General features: G+C 39.8%; 1 protein-coding gene across 6 annotated transcripts in view; it reads right to left on the bottom strand.

Moving 5' to 3' along the window:
- Positions 1–19667, bottom strand: part of PDGFD (platelet derived growth factor D) — a 145171-nt gene that overhangs the window by 20387 nt on the left and 105117 nt on the right. For 4 of the 6 annotated variants that reach the window (XM_075742286.1, XM_075742285.1, XM_075742289.1 and 1 more), the window contains 2 exons: positions 12259–12318; positions 7415–7616 (listed from right to left, as the gene is read on the bottom strand). In XM_075742286.1, coding sequence (XP_075598401.1) covers positions 7415–7616; positions 12259–12318 — 262 coding nt within the window. The remainder of the gene's footprint in view (positions 1–7414; positions 7617–12258; positions 12319–19667) is intronic. The other 2 variants (XM_075742290.1, XM_075742291.1) reach the window with 1 other exon arrangement.

Genomic DNA, 19667 nt, shown 5'->3' with positions numbered 1-19667 from the left:
ATGGTCTGAGAGGCTTGAGCAAAATGGTCAGCAATTCCAAGTACAACTGGTGGCTGGTTACTCCCAGTGTTCCTCAGGGGGTAACGCTGGGGTCAATACTGCTAAAGATCTTCACTAATGATCTGAACGCTGTAATGATGTGAACCTCAGCAAATCTGTCAGTGACATTACATTACGGAAATGTGTCCGTGTGCTGCAGGGCTGCCTTTCAGAAGGACCTCAGCAGGCTGAAGAAATGTGCTGGCAAGAACCCCATGAGGTGCAGTGATGACAAATGGAAATTCCTGTACCTGACATGGAATAACCCCATGCATCAGTCCAGACTGGGGACACACTGGCTAAGCAGAAGCTTAGCAGAAAAAGCCTTGGCATCCAGCAGGTTGAACATGAGTCAGCTGTTTGCCTTGCAGTGACAGAGGCTGCACAGTTGGCTGCATTACGAGGAATGTGGCAGTAGATTGAGGGAGATGAATATTCCCCTTCATCCAGCTATTGCGAACCTGCATCCGGAGTACTGTGTCAGTTTTGTGCCACCTCCAATAGAAGAGAAGGATGAACTATGAGTTCAGTGAAGGGTGACCATGACGGTTAAGGTGCTGGTCCAAAACAGCCACAGCGAGGCTGAAGGAGCCAGATTTGTTTAGTCTGGAAAGGGGGTTCTAATACTAGTCTCCAGTTCTCTAGAAGGGGCTACAGGGAGGATGGAGCCAGTCTCTTCTTGGATGTGCACAGCAAAAATACAAGGGGCAAGAATCACAAGCTGCAGCAAGGGACATTTCGGTGAGCTCTAAAAAACCCCCTAATCACTATGAGGATGGTCAAACACTGCAACAAGTTATCCAAAAGCTTGTGGAATTACTTTAGTTGGAAATGCTCAAAACTTAATTAGAGAAGGCCCTAAGTAACCTGATTTAACTTCAAGGTTGGTACTGCACTGAGCAGAGGTTTGGATGAGATGATCCACAGAGTGCCCTTGTAACGAAAATTATCTATTAATCCATGATTGATACTAAACTGCTGCAATGCCTCTATGTCTGCTGTCCTTCCTGAAAGGGTATTGACATCACTATCCACATGGACATAGAAGGTTTAAAAGTCTGATTTTGGTCTGTTATGAAGGCAATGTGGATGTGTAGAACCAGATTTCAGCATGACACTCAGCACCAGACTATGCTGATGACAGGTCATGTTAAGAATCATCTGTATGTAGACAGACTATAAGGCTTAGACCCTCAAAGATGTTAAAATTCCTAACTCTCACTGACGGGACTTGCCCACATTATGCAGGGAACAGGTGCAGAGACTTCCCAGCCACTGACCATCCTCCCCTGGATGTCAAGCAGAAATCTACATCTCCCTGGGCCTCCTGACAAAGGCATGCGAACCAGTGTGAATTCTGCCTAAATTTCTAACTTTTGTGCTCTTTTTGGCAGCTAAAGAGATGTACTCATGAAAAGGGCCTGTACTCGTTAGCTTGCCCCATTCATATTTCGTGCATCAGCAAGGGATGGAACTGCACTGTGGTTGGAGTATTGTTTGTCAAGTGGGGATCCAGAGCTCAGTTCTAGCTTGTCTCTCATCACTTTTCATGTATGGCTTACAGCTTATAACAAAGGTTGTTGTGCTGCTGTTTTGCCTCTATACAGTACAGAATTTCTCAGGGACCTATGAATGTATGGAACCCTTTATCCCCAGCATTCACACTCCTCTAGATAAAGGTGTGTGCCAGGGCTGTGTCAGGTAGAGTAGAGGTACTGTACAAGCAGTCAAAGACATTCAGAGCAGTGCTGTAGCTGTCTGAAGCTATGGTGTGTTTGAACTTGAGTTGGAAAATGCAGTTCCATACATATGATAAACAGTCACATCTTCCACTGGTTAAATCACCTAAATGAACTGACACTGATGAAATTATTCTTCTTCATACTGAATGCTGACCAAACCCTGTGGCTTTTAGTCTTTGACACATATGGCTGATGGTAATCACTGTTCCACTGCACATGCTTAATGAGACCACAATAAGCACTTTGTTAAATATACCTGAAAACTTTGGGATTTGTCCAAGTCTTTCTTGTGGGAGCTGGGGAGAAGATGCTGCGATTTGGATTTACTACAGAATCGCAATGCCAAGACAAACCTCCTCAATACAGCGACTATCACTTTGGAGGAATAAGAGATCAGAACTTCAGTGGGATTATAACTGCCGCATGAAACAAGGTTCACAATATATGTGTCTATTATACACTGGCAAACCAATTATCAGCTGTGCTATGGGTCAAGTAGCAAAAGCAGGCCAAACTATCAGTGTCATAAATGGACATCGCTTCATTGAAATCAGTGGAATTGAGCAGCTTATTTCAGTGATAAATAATATGCTGCAAGTTTCACTAGCATTTTAAAACAGGGTTTAATAAAAAAAGCTTTTACTGCAGTGACCAACAAGAATGTCACGTAAGACATGAGGGAAAATCTCATTTATCACAGAGGGGGAAGTGTACGGATGTAGATCTGAATTAGATTAGATGATTGTGAAATGAATGAATGTGTGTAGTTTGCATACAACTGAGAGGGGTGGAAGAAATATCCTGCTTTTTAAGCACAGGGAATACTTTAAATCAGCAGATATTTGAGAAGGTATTCCATCTACTTGGAATATTCACATTTGCCGTGAATGAGGGGGCATTCAGCATTTGTAATGCCTGCACTCTCTGTCTGGTGCACTGAAACTTGCTGGCAGCCATCCCAGAACCTTTCAAGGAAAAGTACATGGACATTTGCAGTAATTTATTGGCCACTGTTTGTAAACCCCTGAGAAATTACATTTCTGAGTTAAAATTTTAACTTCTTTCTAGACCCTTGTAAGCAGTGACAATTAAAAACTATTGTTAAGGACATGGCAAAACTTGCCTGATCTTGGGAACCTGTTTGGCAAAGGACAGCAGAAACATTCCATGAAGACTTGCAGTCTCATCTCGATACTCCCCTTTTAGCGAGCAGTGTGGCTATGCCAGCAAGTGTTTATTTCACCTGTAAAGCTGTCATTGCAGACAGTTGTTATTGCAAGAATGTCCCACCTGATTAATTTCATCTGATAGCCAAAGGCTTCTTGCATACTATTTCCCAAAAAGAAAATGAGCTCAGAGGCACGTGTAGTCTTGTTAATTACCAGAATGTATCTATCCACCTGTGTTCCTGCTTCCTAGGTTTATCTGGGGGAAACAAAACAAAACAAACCCCAAGCCTTCCTTTTTAAAAATGGCCCCTTTGTCTCGGTACCATCCCCTAGACATTTGGATCTACTTCTATGATGAGAAACAGTGAACTTTTTCTTTCTCCTTTCTTCATTTGTAGACAAGCCATTTCATAGCCAGAGGTCCTTTCTTTTTAAAATTCCAAAGCCTTTTTCAATGGGATGTAAAACTTCAGAGTGAACAACAAAAGATAAATGCAAACAAGCATGTGGGAAAAGTTAAACGATGTTTAACTGATGGTTGGAACTGTTTACAACAGTATCTCTGAGGAGCTCTTCTAATATTATCAAGCAGATACATTGATGCTTTCAAAAATTTAAGCTGTAGGATGAAGAGGTTTCCTTCAAACATGTCTGAATTCTCCTTATGACTCTAAAAGAATAGAGACCTATTTGTCTAAAGTTCAACATAATTGTAGAGTATGGCTGATTTCTTTTTTATATCTACCTGTGTTCTTGCTAAGAACAGTATTAAATAACCTAATATGCAGTGATATCCTTTTAGAGATGTTTTATATTTTTAATAGCCAAATTACTATGACACTCAGGTCGGGTACAACATATTACAGCAATGCAAAAGGAATTATTGTAAGGGATATAATTTATTTGGTATGACCTGCTTTTTTCCTAAGAGTCTAGCATGAGCTTAAGGCTGAATATTCATACTTTCAGAGTTTCTAAAATGCAGCAATGGCTAACAAGCCTTTTTGAGTAAATTTACAATGCAAAATGTCTATCTTCCCTTTACTTTTCTGTCCTTTTCTTCCAATCTGGGTTTCACTGTGATTCTATAGTTGACTTCTACTGGAGTGACTAACAGCAAACCTCAGTGAACATATGTAGAATGAAATTTAAAACTTCATGTGGTTATTAGTGAGACACACCTGATACCAATATCTCACTTCAATAGTGTAAATAGAAAGAAATGCATTTAACTCAATAGAGTTGCATCAGTGTTGTAGAGGTGTGAGATCAGATGGAATAGAGTTATCATGCATATAGATTTAATCAACACACTCTTCAACTTTAAGGTTCTTGCAGGAGGTATCCAGGGAGCAATCAACCTTATAACTGTGTATAAATACATCATGGGAGGGAATAAAGAAGATGATAGAGTCAGAGTCTTTGAAAGCACAAGAGGTATTGGCCACAAATTGTAACACAGGAAAACTTATTTAAATGTTTAAAAAAATGGGTGGGTTTTTTTTTTTTTTTTTTTTTTTTACCCCGGAGCTGTTCAGGCACAGGTTGCCGAGAGAGGTGTGGAGTGTCCATACTTGGAAATATTCAAAACTTGACTGGACATGGTTCCAAGCAATCTGCTGTTGGTGACCCTGCCTTGAGCAGGGGGATTGGACTGGACAGTCTCCTGATGCACCTTCCCACTTCATCTATTCTGTGATTCTGTGAGTTTCAGCTATGCTAAAATACTGTAGTTCTTATTTCCTTGACCCTGACCCTCATCTTTCTGGATTATTGATTGCCAAATTAAAAAACCCATACCATTTAAATGTCATTTATCACATATCCCTGTTATCAGAATTGGTATTCAGTAACACCACCTCTTAAGCTCAATTTCGTGGCACAATTTGGTATGGGAAGAGAGTTGGATGGGAGCAAAATCATTAGTGATTCATTTAAACCATTTATATGACATGTTCTGAAAATTTTGGGAAAGATAGGCAGAGATTACATCAAATTGTTCTAATCTGCCTCAGGGCTGTTCTAACTAAGAATAAAGAATAAAACCCAAACTGGAAGCAGAAACAGATAGATATCTGAAATAAATGATGATATAATCTATTGCTCTCTTTGCTGCAAGGTTATCCCAGTGCCTATAAACATTCCTCAGAGATGCACAGTGTCTGTGTTTAAAATCCACCAAGCATTTCTAATTTAAGGACTTGTTAAAACTATTCCCTACTCCTGACATCATCCAAGAACAAGCATTTAATCTTGTCAAAAGTTTATGTCTAAATAAAAATTCTTAACTGAAATTTTTTAAGGATTTGATTGCAGTGAGGTACTTTTGTCCAGAGGCCTGCTTACAGTAAAGGAATTTGGCCTTTAGTTTGAAGACAAAAGAAAAACTGCAATAAAACTTTTTTTGCTCATTCCTGTAAGCAAAACAGCAACAAAAAAAATCTTATTAAAATAAAGTGTTAAAATAATAACTGAAAAGCTCTTTATGTCTTTTACAGTGTTCAGTTATGCAAGAAGCTGAATTACATTTATATTAAATGGAGAAACCTTTAAGAATCTGAATTTTCAAGTGTTACCAGATCAGATTGATACCTGTAGCCTACATGATTAGCATCAATAAAGCAATAAATGCTATTTTATATATACATGGTCATTTAAACATATGGGTTATTAGGCCAAATATGATCTGAGAATCAAATGAAATTGGGAGAGCAGAACCAGTACAGGGATCCAGGTTTCTAACCATCCTCTATTAAAATCAAAACAGACCCTTTACTTCTTTTGTATACATGTCTATCAGTGTCAAATCCAGCCTGGGAAGAGGGGACACACAGCTCATGTTTCACAGGCCCCAAAATGAGATCAAACTGATCTCAGAAGTGATGCAGTGGCAGTCAGGTGACGTTTTCCACAAAATATGGGCTGTTGTGGTTGCCTGAAATTTCTGATGTGCCACAATGGAGTAAAGGGGTTCAGTTTTCACTGGATGGGTGCTCAGGGCTTTATTGCAGAGTTCTTTGAAGTGCTGAGCCCCAAACCAGACAGCCAACGTGTCTTGGAAACTGTAGGCTAAGTTGGCTGCATATCTAATACATTGTATGTGCCTGAGGTCATTCTCCTGCACAAAGGCCAAGAGCCATGGGACCCACATCCGTTATCATAAACCTCTTCCTCTCCAAGGCAGGGTGGCCACATGCAAACTGCCACCAGGAACGGCAGCTAGCCTTTGCCAGCTCCTGGTTTTGCCCAGCAATGACCTCCGAGAATGACACTTGGCCTGGGCCAAAACTAAACAGAGACCAGGCTGACAATTGAGCAACATGATGATAGGATTGCAGGGCCTGGGAACACTCCTTGACACTATTTTTCCTAATACAGATGCAGCCTACATATCCTTTTTCAGATCAAAGCACATTTAAGCCTCATCATTTGATAGCAAGTAAGTTACAAACATAGAATTAAAATCCTCGCTCCCTGCTTAGCAGACACTTAACATAGGGGGGATGGGATCTGAGATGCAAATAACACGTAGATTGCACAGAATCAGAACTGTGACTTGGGCATTATATTTATAAAGTTATAAAGCAGAATGCATATGAATATATATCTTGGAAATGGAAAACAATACTAAGAAAGGAACTCATATAAAATATTTCGCTCTAGATCTTCTGTTAAAACTACAGCAACTGTTGTCTTGGAGAACCCTAACAGACCTCCTAGATTTGTGCTTGCACATAAAGGGCAATTTCATCAGGCCCTTCAGTGCATAGTTACCCCAGAGTACGACTGTCTCTTCTAAACAGTGTTTCTTTATCATTATGGGTTTGTACTGCTAGCTTAACATCCCTTTGCTTTACCATTTGGTGGATGATTTGAACTAACAGAAGGAAACAAGAAACATAACCCAGAAATGTGTGCTTTGCTCAATTACAGACAAAGATGTTAAAACATAATGTTCCCCACCAACACAATGAAAAACAGTGAGATGTTCACATCCTAAAAAACCAGCTGCACATACAGGTGGATGCACCAGATGCTTCCCTAAGCACAATGTGATAAAAGTGATTATTCCTCACTCAACAGAGAACAATCCCTAAGCAGGGTATTTAAAGGAGGATGATAGCGCAGGTAATTAGGAGCCCCATGCCTTACACACAAAGCAATGTTTAAGAGAGTGAAGCTGAGAACCATCTGTCCTTTACACATGGGCCTATGTTTTAATTTGTGAACTCATCATAACGATGGGCAGTTTTCAGTCTGATTTCTCAGGTGAGATCCTACTCAGTCTGAAAACGATTAAGGATTAAATTACTTCTCCCTGGTTTTCACAGGTGGTACCATGCCCTGTGACTCCAACAGGAACACAGGCACCACAATCTAGCACCTGACCAACAGACATTTCTATGAGAAGTGAAAGAATATCCTGGTCTTGACCCAAAGTATGTATACAGTGTCTTTTCCTACCTTTGGACTTCCTGTCATGGTAGCTCCTGCCTCGATAATGGTGGCCACTGTCTGTGTACAAGTTCTCAAGATCTTCTTGCCAGGAGTCTGGGTTAAAGTGTTTGAGCAGATCCTCCACTGTGTCAAATGCAGCAATAGTCTGATCCAGTGCTTCTGCCGTGAGCGTAGGGTCAGTCACTGATGGAGAGGGATAGGATACCCCCTAAGAGTGACATACATCTCAGTGCACTTGGAATAAATTACAGCACCACTTAAAACAACTGAAAACAGTTACTGAGAAACGTGTCTCATTATTGACTGAAACAGCTACTTTGGGCCATCTTTTGAAGTCCTTAGCTGGGTCAGGCTTTGTTATGACTGTGTCTTCTTTTTGCAAGGAGAAGAGACATCAAGGAACTCCCAACCAAATCCTGGAGGAGATGCAGGGAATGGAAGCACTGCCACTGCTGGACTGTCAACATACACACCCACTCCTCAAAGGGGATGATGGTTTGCACATATACAAAGATGTAATGGAAATGTCTTTTGAAACCACTGTGATGGCCATGACCACAGAATGGAGATGCCTTGTAGTGCTGGGCTGGTGCCTTCACAACTCTGCCAGCTCTGTTGGTAGATCTGCTGGCAGATCAGAAACCACAGCAGAGAAAGACAAAGGCAACAAGTCCACTAGACTGTCTTTCTTTCCCTGGTCAATTTGGACAACAAATTTCACCTCGTTAAAGACTTGAAAAGATGGCCCTTTATTCCCAAGAATGAAATGAATTATGAAACACCAATGAATGCCAATTCTCCCACCCTTTTACCAAAAATACAAGTTACTAAGAAAATGTGATATTTGGATCTCAGCAATGTAACAATGAATATTTGGATTACCAACATAGTGATATCCTCACAATTATATCGTAATACCAAATGGAGTATTATTTCCCACCAGAAGGAACGGCCAAGTACCATTGTCTGTGTGCATTTGGTTCCCACTGAACTTGTGTCACAACTTGACTTTGACAGAAAGATGGCAGCAATTACATTTTACTGGAGAATACTTTAAACATTTTTCATAATTGTTATTTAGAATCATAATATTCACTACCCTGATATCACTTTTTCCCTTGTCCAAGCACAAAGCCCAGCAGTACGTGTAAAATACATGCAAGAAAAACTGTTAATGCAGACCTGTTACTTTCTGAAGGACCACAATCAAAATACCTGATTTTGACCAACAAGAAGCATAATATAGCACAAGAGTTGTTTGGATTTTGGTCTTACAAGTTAAAACATTTGGGGAAAGACCCTAGAAACCCTCTCCTCTCATGAAAACCCAGCTCTGAAGTAATATGCCATTTGAAATTAATGGCTCCTCCAAATAATTTTTTGCCTCATCTCCCAAGTAAATGCATATGTTAAACTATTAATCTTTGTGATTAACTTAATTCAGTTGGGTAGTAATGGAAAGGTGAACTCATTTGAGTACAGTTTCTCACTTGTTTGCAGGATTGTGACCTTCAATGCCTACTAAAATAGTTTTAACGTATATATGTTTTTTAAAAACAAAACATTTATCTTTAATGGTAAGTTGTATCACAAAAGTAACAATCCTTGATATTTTACTGTGTATGTTTGCTGAGAGTATGAACAGTCCAAATTATTAAAAACAAGAAAGAGAAGAAATAGCAAACGTTACAATACTGTGGTCAAGAAAGCATAGCTGCACTTCATTGCTTATCACCAACCGCACAAGAAGTTTCAGAGGGCCCACTTGTGACTGCAATGTCTCTACAAAGCAGTGCTAAATATGACACAGTGCAGATGGCTGTAAAAATTCATGAACCACTAAAAGGGAAGGCATACCTCAAAGCATCTCTCCTGACTTCTAAGTGGCTTGGAATAGAGACCGTCAGAGAGACAGGAGCCCCAGGAGTTGAAAAGCTCACGCCAGAGAAGTGAACACAGTGTTGTTATCTAAAACGATGCTGCCCGAGTGCCTATGCTGTGGGCAGGCATCACGCAGTGTGTTAACACAGACTTTGAGGTTACAAAAGAAAAACGCGCCCAAATGCTACTTGCTTACTGAGGAGAGCTCAGTGGAGCTCATGGCTCTTCTGTGACTGCAGCCCAACAGGGAAACCTCAGTCCTCAACTGCCTCTCGAAAGGGAAGGAGATGGTGCAAGGATGTTGAAGAAACAACAGCATAAAAATCAGGCCATAGGTGCGTGGCTTAGACAATGCAAGAGTTTTTGTCATGTGTTCAACTGTGCATTTCATTACAGAACTGCAGGTCAGGCTGTGAATTTGCAGGGCATTTCAAACTCATACAGGCAGCAGGGATTCCCCATTTTCTTTTCATATAAAAAACTCCTACTCAAGAGATTTGTGTAACCTCGTTCACACATGGAAGAAAGCTTAACTTTTTCTCAGTGACAGCCAAGTCAAGAGGAATTATTTCAACAGCTCAGATAACCTACTGGCAGCGACATCATGTGACAGGCCCAAAAGCAACTTCAAAGCTGCCAACCCAACTGCCTCTCTTTTGTCCTGCCAAGAACGAGGCGCTAGCTTTAGAAGAGCTTGTGCTCGTTGTAATCTGGCTTCTGCGATCACATCCGAAGAGAGGGCGAGAGGAAGAATGATATGCAAGAAGCAATGAAAAGCAAAGATTTTCCACATTATATTCCTCTTCTACATTTCTTAAATGCACTGAATGCATTTTTAATTTCAGGGGATACAAAGGTACCTTTTTGTTATTAGTGCTCTTACCCTTAATTTCTGTTCCCCCATGCTTTTCTATTTTCTATCTGTACTGTGAAGCTGGCAGGCAGTTCAACGTGCATCACAGTTGTTTGTTGGTCATAAATTACTTCACAAATAATGGAAACTATCTTAATAAGGAGCGAATTTTGTTTCCTTTTTTTCTGGGTTTGCCATGCTGGGTTAAGGGCAGAAGTATTGATTTTAGCTTTCTGAGGAAAAAAAAAAAAACAAACAAAATATGACTCTGTGATATAACCTCAAACAAGGAAGAAGGAAATTGCTCATCCTCAAATTTTCATTCTGAGAGTTGTAATGTACCCAGATCCTAATATAAGTGTTTGGGTTGCCTGTGGGTTTGAGGGGCAAAACTTAGGTCTGCCATGCTGTGTATCAGCAGAACAGTATGTCACCTTGCTGGCAATTGACAGGTCTGAGTTTGTCCTTCTGCCCCTCAGGACCACAGCAGAATCCCTGAACCTTTCTCTCCTGAAGAATTCAGATGTCCTCAGACTTTTTCCTTGGTGCCTTTGGGAAAAATTACTCACCCTCACTATGTTATTTTCCCTGAGGATAAGAAAGGGCTAGTGGGTGCAATGCATGCCCAATGGAAAAAATATGTTTTATAAGATAGGGGATGGCATGGGAAAACCAACAAAACTGGGGTTCTGCTTCTAGTTTAGCTGTAGGTTTCCATGTGACCTTGGGCATCAGCCTGCTACCTGTATATTTGTAGTGAACTTCCCTACCTGTAACACATTAACAACAACTCTTCAGAAACAAATAGATGTGAAAGATAAATAAACTTCTTTTTCAATATGAAAATAACTGGATTATTGTTTGGCGTACTGTGCACCTTGCGATGTTAAGGAGGATAACTAACATGGCGTTTATCATATACTTGATCTCATTTTCGTAGTTACCTGATGAGGGAGCCCTAGGCTTACGTTTTCAAACATCAGCCTACCATATTTTTAAACAAAATATTCGATCACATAGGTATTTTTTTTCCAACCCCATATTAGAATCAAAAATTAGTTTATGTCTTTCAGTAAAATAGTGTTTTAGCATCTCCTGCTTGGCACATCCAGTAGATCTCAGCCCTGCTAACATTACTACTCAGGGCTTTCAGCACAAGTAGTTCAAGGCTACCAATACATCGTATCATGAAGGGCAATGCCACACAAATGAGATTGGCTGAACCTCTTCTAATTTTGGCAATACAGATTTTTCTTTCTACTCCTTGCCTGGCCTGGACACTAATCAATAGAATTTACCCATATTTCATTTACTACTCCTCCACTGGCAATTCCTGGCAGCTACTGTAACAAAGGTGCCATCACTAAACCCTCTTTCACAAATGCTCCAAACATTGGTCTCAAGCCTGCTTTGAACGCTCACCCTCATCTCATGTGTTTTAAGAGGAGTTTACAAGAGCTGTGACATTGTGCTGACCCGTCAGCAGAGCGCACAGAAGAGGACTGCCCGTATTATGGATTCTGATGATACCTTCCCATTCTCCAGCATTTAACTTTACTCGGGAAACGAAAGAGGGGACAGATTTTTGGCCAATGACACAAATCAAATGTAATGAAGAGAAAAATAAAATTTTGTACTGGATTACTTGTTTTCCTTCTTTTTTTTTTTTTTTGTTTGTTTCCAAGTCTCATTTTACTGCTGAATATGAAGTCTTCAAATATAATATTTTATTACAAACACTTAATAAAAATCTCAGTATGGACAATAAAAAACTTGATCCATTTTCCTGACAGGCTGTTTTCAGTATAGTCTTCTATTTAGGTCAAGACATTTCACAGTTTAAAATTGCAAGGAGTTTATAGCTTGTATTTTCATCTTGGCAGGATGAGTTTGAAAGCAAGAAATGCTTCCCAATGGCTATTTCGTGATTACAACAACTGATGGCATATCCTGAATCTTTTCTCCTTAAAAACACACTGGTTGACTCCAGTACGAGTTGGATAAACACTTATTTCATCCTCTGCCAAAGGTCCTCTGTGCAGGTGCCATTTTAGTGAGCTGGATTCAAGCCATCCTATCAATCCATCCATGGGCAAAACAGTAACAAATTACTTACTGAGACAGAGCTTGTGACTGACTCCCAGTTGGTTTCTGAGGCTGCATGCTGGAAATCATCCTAAGGGGAAAAACCCACAGGAAAAATTACCATTAAGGCAATGTCCTAAATTTAGCAGAACCTTAAAAAGTCTCAGCATTCAACATCTGTCACCTTTTTCAGCCCTCTTTAATGCAAGATACATTTGCCATGTGTCATTCCTAAATAATGCTACTTCTGTTCAGGTTCCTCCCTTTTCAGTCTTTATAAACTAGTTCTTTGTGAGCTGTCTGGGGCAAGAATAGGTGGTGGTGGTGGTGGTGGTGGTGGTGGTAGTAGTAGTATGATATACTCTGCTTTGCATAGCAGGACCTAGTCTGGTCAAGGCCATTACATTTATCTTCCAACATAAATATTAAACACCACCTCTGTATGTCTACGATCAGAGTATTAGTGCTGTTCCCCAAACTGATCTGTTCTGGAAAGAAAGTGGACATGCGAATACCCTGGTACTACTTAGCCAAGGTGAAAAGCAGTAGTTGAAATGTAGTCCTAACACGAGTGTACTACTTCTTGTGCTTGGGCTGAACAGGACTTGCTCATCTGTGCAGACCACTGCATGACACTACATCCTTTACATCAAAAAACACAGCCACAGTACATTCACATTAGTAGTGTCATCGCACAAAACCCCTGGGCATGTATGATTGATTTGAGCCCAGGGATGGGATTCATCTCATCTACCTTTGGACATCTACAAAGCAAACATCTAAGCTAGTTGCTCTTGTTTCCATTTACAGTCAACTAAAACTAGCATTTTTAGGGTGCAAATCATCTGATCTATTTTAGAAGCTTAATTTGGGACGACATTGCATCCTAAAAATGCTTTTTTCTCTCCATTGTCTATAAAGGGAGCCTGGGAGGACTAGCTTAGATACATATGTCAAAATTGTAGATATTAACATGTGGTCACCTGAACCTCAATCCACTCGTCTGGCCAATGATGGGAAATCACTACTTAAATAATAAAGAAGCCATTTCTTTAAACTTTGGGCAATTTTGCTCATTTCTAACCGGAATAATTAAACCATGACAAATGAAAAAAAGGCAGCATTACAGAATGGTTATTAAACACACACATGCAGTGAATAGCTAATGACTGGCATAATTAGGCAGGTAAGGAAAGTGGACTGAAGTGACAGCATAGCAAGATTTTAATTTCTAATAACAGAATTTATAATGAAAGAATTTAAAGAAGATGGATCAATGCCTGAGCTCACCATTTTACACTGACTCAGTATCTGCTATACATTTTTTAACTTGGCAACTGATAGGGAAAACGGAAGGGTAGCTGCTCAGCTGATGCTCTCTAGACTCAATATTGCATTGGACCATACATATATGCATATATTCAATTGTTTCTTAGGAAAGGAAAAGAGAAAATTGATCACATAATCTGCTCATTCATCAATAAAATTCACCTTTAGTCAAGAAGGAACAGACCCACTTTCAGATCCAGACTCAATATACATGGTATTTTAATGTTTTTCATTTGCTATAGAAAAATATTAAAATGTCTCAAAAGTCACAAGATTGTTTATTCAATATTGTTACTGTTTCTTCTTCTTTAAAATGTTCCTTTCTCTCAAATTTGAGGCAACAAAACTGTAGTGATTTCTGCAGTACTTAAGATTAGTAGAAGTTAAGAAACCCCATCACACTATGGTGTCACTAAGTGACCACTGAAACTGCAGGGCTATTAAAACGTTAATAATTAAAGTAATTGTTTTCTTCTAGGAATACAGAAGCAAAACATTATTGGTGAAATTTTTAATGCAGATTTTTTTATAAACAGTAAAGAGATTTGCAAATCAGATCATCAATAATTCAGGAGCAGTGGGCCACCTTGGCCAAATTCTCTACACATTTGGTTGCCCAGTTCTTGACAAGCCACGATTTAAAGTACATAAAAATGGATTTGAAAAGCTCATGGGTCCTCTGGTAATGGTTGCCAGTTGCAGAACTTGGAATTCATTTCCCCTCTGTCATTAGCTTCCATTTAGCACTTCCAGAAAAAAGTGGCATTGAGGTCTGAGGCATTATTTTAAAACAGGAACAATCTGCCTCATTGAATGTCTGGAGAAGACCATAGACAAGGAATTATTTTGTGTTTGAAGTGACGGTCCCCTTGTGTTATCTAATTGTAGACATCAAAACTGTTTCTTTAGTCTATGATTCTTTGAGATGGTTGATGCCAGGGAACCCCTCCAAAATCCTGAGATAGACATGTGTACCACCTGCTCCTTGGATCTCAAACCTGATGACTGCACATTTTGACTCTGTGATTATATTTCATCTGCATAAACTATTCACAACTATATGGCTTTGTTCCACCATCACTCAAGGCAGCTGCAGTCATTCTTGGCTTCTCGGAGCTTTCAACCTCTACAGTTTGAAGATTATTATTATCTATGGCTTCTGCTTGCAGCTATTTCAAGTAATAATATCAAAGTGGTTTTCATCATTACAAAACTCTCTCGTCCTTTCTCACCATTGTCCCTAGCAGAACCTGAAGGACAGATCTATTTTCAGTGCTATCTATTAAATTCATACCACCTTGTTTATGTAAATTTGCATATGATCACTTGGCTATTGTTTTTGTCATTAGTTAAAATGACATTAAAACTTTTAGTTAAAATATATTAAAAAACTACATCTTTTTAAACTGAATACTGGAAAAACAGGGTGGTAATAATTTGGCTACATCACCCTGACAACAGTGCTTTTATTTTTGTATGTGTGTCATGGTAACATAACAACATTATGTGAGACTTCAGCAAAGCATTGCATTAACTGTTCTTCAAGCAGCAAAAAACATGGGCAAAGCAACAGGGGCTACCAGTCACCTTCTGATAGCAGCTACTTTTACTGAAGAAAAACGACGTCCATACCTCAACTTCACAAATTGCACCTCAGCAAGACAAATCCTGACTCAGTCCTTAGAGTTAAATATGTATGGACATTGATATATTGTTCTTGGCTCTGTTTCAGACAAAGATAAGCTACTCCGTCCTTCACAGACTGACTTTGTCTATAGCCTGTCTCCCACCACTGATCTCCAATAAGTGACAAGGAGTCACTGGGAATACTGTTTCACCTAGGGCTTTCACAAGTGGAGATCATGAGGCAAAATCACTGTTATCGAGGATATATGAGACTGCAGAGCCAGACAGCTCTGGTTGCTGAGGAAGATGGTTTGCAGCCTGGGGGTCCACGACCTGCAGCCTCTGCCGGGCTCAAGCCATGGGGTTTGGCAGGGTCAGCAGGAACAGGCGGGCATCAGGAGGACACTAGGGATGAGGCTGGGAAGCTCACCAATTTGAGAAGCATGTTGTCCCTGACTCCCTTTGCTGTACCACAAATATGACAAAACAGGTGAGTCCTCCCAGCGGTGCTGAATTACTGCCTGGTCCTCAAATTAAAAGCAAGAAGCACTTTCTAACACTTCTGTGATTCTTCATTTTTTACATACTTTATCACTGTAGTCTAGTCTTTTGTCATCTTAGTCCTTGACTTCTGTGAGGCGTGATACCCGGGATAGGCAATAACCACCACGGAACAGGCACAACACACCAGCAGCTGTCTCTCGTGAGAAGCAGTAGCCCCCTATCTCTATAAGCTCTCTCTGAACTCTCTCCTAACCTGCAGGTCCCTGGGGTGATTGGATTAGTTTTGGTGAAAGAGTGTTTAGCTGCCAAAACCAACTATAAAATATGGCTAACAAAAGCTGAGGTGATATTCTCTGCTTCAGGGAGCAGGAAAGGTTCAGAGAAGAGTTGTGGTTAAGAAGAGCTTAGACAGAATCCTAGACTGACATTTAGGGCCTACCAAGTTTAATATGGTCCTCTTCTGAAGGAGCAACATTCTCTGCTTGACATGGGAATGGAAAAGAAATGAAGGGGGAAAGGTAAAAATGCAGGCATGTTCTTGGGCAAGTAAACATGAGAAAGAGGAAGAAAGAAACAAACTAAGGAAAAATGAACACAGAGAAGAGGAATGTGTTGGGCTTTGTCTGTGGTCACCTCATTTGTGGTATTTAGATGCCATAGCTATAAACCATACAACAGAGAAGCAGCTTCTAGAAGTTTGCAGAGGCACAGGGCTAAGGGATTCAGCAAAACCAAATCAGAGGTGAAATGGGGCATGTTCAAAGAGGTCCAGTGTAGGAACAAAAAGAAGTCAGAATCTCTCACTGGAACATGCAGATTAGGGACTAGGACAGTGGATGGTCTGCAAGAAAAACCTAGGGTAAATTGTAACTTGATGAAAAAGGGATTAAATTATCCTAACATTTAACTTAATTAAAGGAAACTCAATCATAGCCATTTTTGAACAGTAGTCAACATGCATCTATTGCATTCAGAGCTGTTTGTGGACAGGTAGCTCATAAGCAGATAAACTTGTAGTTAGTAATAATAAATTATAATAATCTGGAAATAAGGTCTTTCTTTTTTTCCCTGTTAGAAGCAATCGTACCAATATTTTCTCTGAACATTGAACTTATAGATATTACATTTTATATACAAAGCAACAGGTATTTCAAGCAAATAAACCCAAACTCAGAACTCAATGTGTAACAGCAACACTGTGAGGTAAGTAAGAAGCAAAAGAAAAGTCATAGTTCCGTTCAAAAAAATGCTGTGATAAATAACCAAGTTTGTACAATTCGCATGTGGATTTTAGTACACTCCAATTTCTATTCTTTAAGATAAATAAGCGTAGAAATGTACAATTTGAAATATCTTTTTCTTTTACCATACTTTTAATCCATCAGATTGGTAGGTTGCATGTTCATATCAGAATGATATTTGTTACCACTTGTCCTAAGGATGCTGAAAGATACCTATTTCCCTACAGCAGGCTACTCACTAGGAAGTCAGAGGCTTCATTTTTCTTACCTACAGCAATTGCCAAACCCCTGCTCAGTTCAGTTCTGGTGACCAGGCTTTAAAATAAAAGATGCTGAATTTGGAAAGCATGCAACAATGATTATTTGTAATGTGGAAACCATGCCTTGCAATGAAACACTAAATGGAGGCCAGTGTCGTTCAAGAAGGTTAGAGGTAACTTAACCTTGTCTCTCCAGATAACAACCTGTAGTTAGCTACAAGAGGCCATTACTCATTTATGTAGCAGTGCAAGCATTTAGCAAAATCAGGTGGCTGTAATCTGAAGGCAGTAATATTCAAACTGGAAGTACAAGCAGATTTTATTACTAACAACCACTATTACTGGAACAGATAATAAGAAATGAACAAATAACTTTAACCATATTGAATTTTCCTATTTTTTGGTGTAGTCCCATAAAGACAGGCCATCCATGACACTACTATTTTAAAGTCAGTAACAAAAGGTCAGACAGCCACCAAAGAGTGTTTGATCCCAAATGTGATAGTATGATTCTTGCCCTTTAAAAAAAAGACATAAATTGAGTTTCTGAAGCCCAGTCGCCACTACCTATCAGTAGCTACAACCTTATCAGTTATGACTAAGTTAATACTAGTGCAAAATGACATATAAAATCACTCTTGATTTGTTCTGACACATTTAGTAGCTATAACCGAGTGGGAAGCACAAGACACTTAAAATTTCAAAAGTTTAAGGTTGTAATAATGATTTAGGTTAACTGCAGTTTGATACATTTATTTATGAAAAGTCAAACTGAAGCAGAAAAATATATTTAATAACAGTTATGTTTGGTCAATACTTCTCTTCATCCTTCACCTCATTTTGGAATTAGGCATTGCTGGGTGCTTATTATAACAGTGCCCAAGACCCTGCCATTTAACTGATCTCTCTAAAAGGTCAGATAATACTTGCTCAAATGAGACAATAGCTATGCCTTTGAAAAATCAGATGTCACCTAACACTAAACTGCCAGTAAGCACCCTGTTTGATGCACATACCCACAAAAGAGTGCTCAGGACTTCACTGCTGTGCTGTGCAAATTGTGCATTATCTTTATTTTTTCTGTTTATCACAGAGGCCTGTCCTTGTATCTCCATGTACAAGGGATTTCATTTGCTAATAGCTACTCTGAAGTTAAGCAACTGTAAACAAAATATAAATCAACTAACATTCACTGTAAATACTCTGCAATCCCTCCTTTGCCGTTTTTACCTGAATGGCAAATTTTACCTCTGCATTTAAACACTGGAACACAAAACTTGAAAGGCTCTTCCAGGTCATCACTTCAAACCATGACTATTTCAGGCAACTCCACCATCATAAACAACTCACTGTCCATTTTGTACCTAGTTATGTTTTTTTTGCTCCTTGCAATCCCTCAGACTGGTTGGCTGTTTCCAAACTAAATTTATCTTTATTGCACTTATGTAAGTGCCAGCTTTGTCCTTTTCTTCCTCTCTCGAGTTTGCTTCCTGCAGTACTTCTGAAGAAATGTTGTATCTCCACTCAGCATCCATTTTATTACACTAAGCAAGCCAAGTTGTCTTGGCCCTCAGTAAGAAATGTCCTCTTTTCCCCTGACTGTCCTGTAGCTGTTCCCTGAACACAGTCCAAGAAAGATGCGGTTGCTCTGTACTATGGGGACTAAAGCTGCACAAAGTATTCCAGAAAAGATGCAACTACCGCCTCATTGGTCGTACGCCTAGCATACCCAGAAACCTTCTTCTCCCCTCTCTGCTAACCAGTGAGATGCCATTTAACAGCAAATGTTTTTGTTATTAATCTCTACATGAATGACCTCTTTGCTCTTTTTGGGCTGTTGCATTTTACTGCCAGTCAATTCTCTGGTGCACAAGGTCAGCCAGTTCTCCTTTCTGATATTCTGATTTTCCCATTCATGAGCAATGCACTTCAGCTGCTTTTCTGCAAAAGCCATTAAAATGCTACTCTGACAGGTCATGCTCTGGTCCCTAAAAAAATCTGTAAATAAAATCAATCATAAGATCAACCCTTTAGAAACTCCCAGCTCTCCCTGCCTGAGTGTTCCCTTTTGCATTACAGCACACTGTCTCCCCTTGGACTGTCTCATGGCCCTTTTATTAATTGCCATCTCCTCCAGTGTAAGTGATTGTTTCCTGCATGGTACTGGTTGAGATGCTCCTCTGAAGTCCAATTAGATTTGCTACACAGCATTTCCTTCCTCTCCAGACAATCCTCCAGTCTGGCATAAGCTCCTTTGTTAAAGAGACATAGGAATTATTTTTTTTCTAGTTTTCCGTATCTTTAGCCACCTTCTCTGCTGACAAGTGCCCCGTAAGCTTTCTAGGTCAGACTAATGAGCGTGCAGTTGCCCCGGCCACTCTCCTGCCATTGATGTTATAGATTGCCACTGCATTCGTTGTTTCCACGTGAGCCCTGGCTCGCCTTATCGCTATCCAGGGATGGAAGCTAGGTGTGTTAAG

This window comes from Balearica regulorum, chromosome 1 (assembly GCF_011004875.1).
Source record: "Balearica regulorum gibbericeps isolate bBalReg1 chromosome 1, bBalReg1.pri, whole genome shotgun sequence".
Taxonomy (NCBI): Eukaryota; Metazoa; Chordata; class Aves; order Gruiformes; family Gruidae; genus Balearica; species Balearica regulorum.
This window is presented reverse-complemented; position numbering and strand designations above follow the sequence as displayed.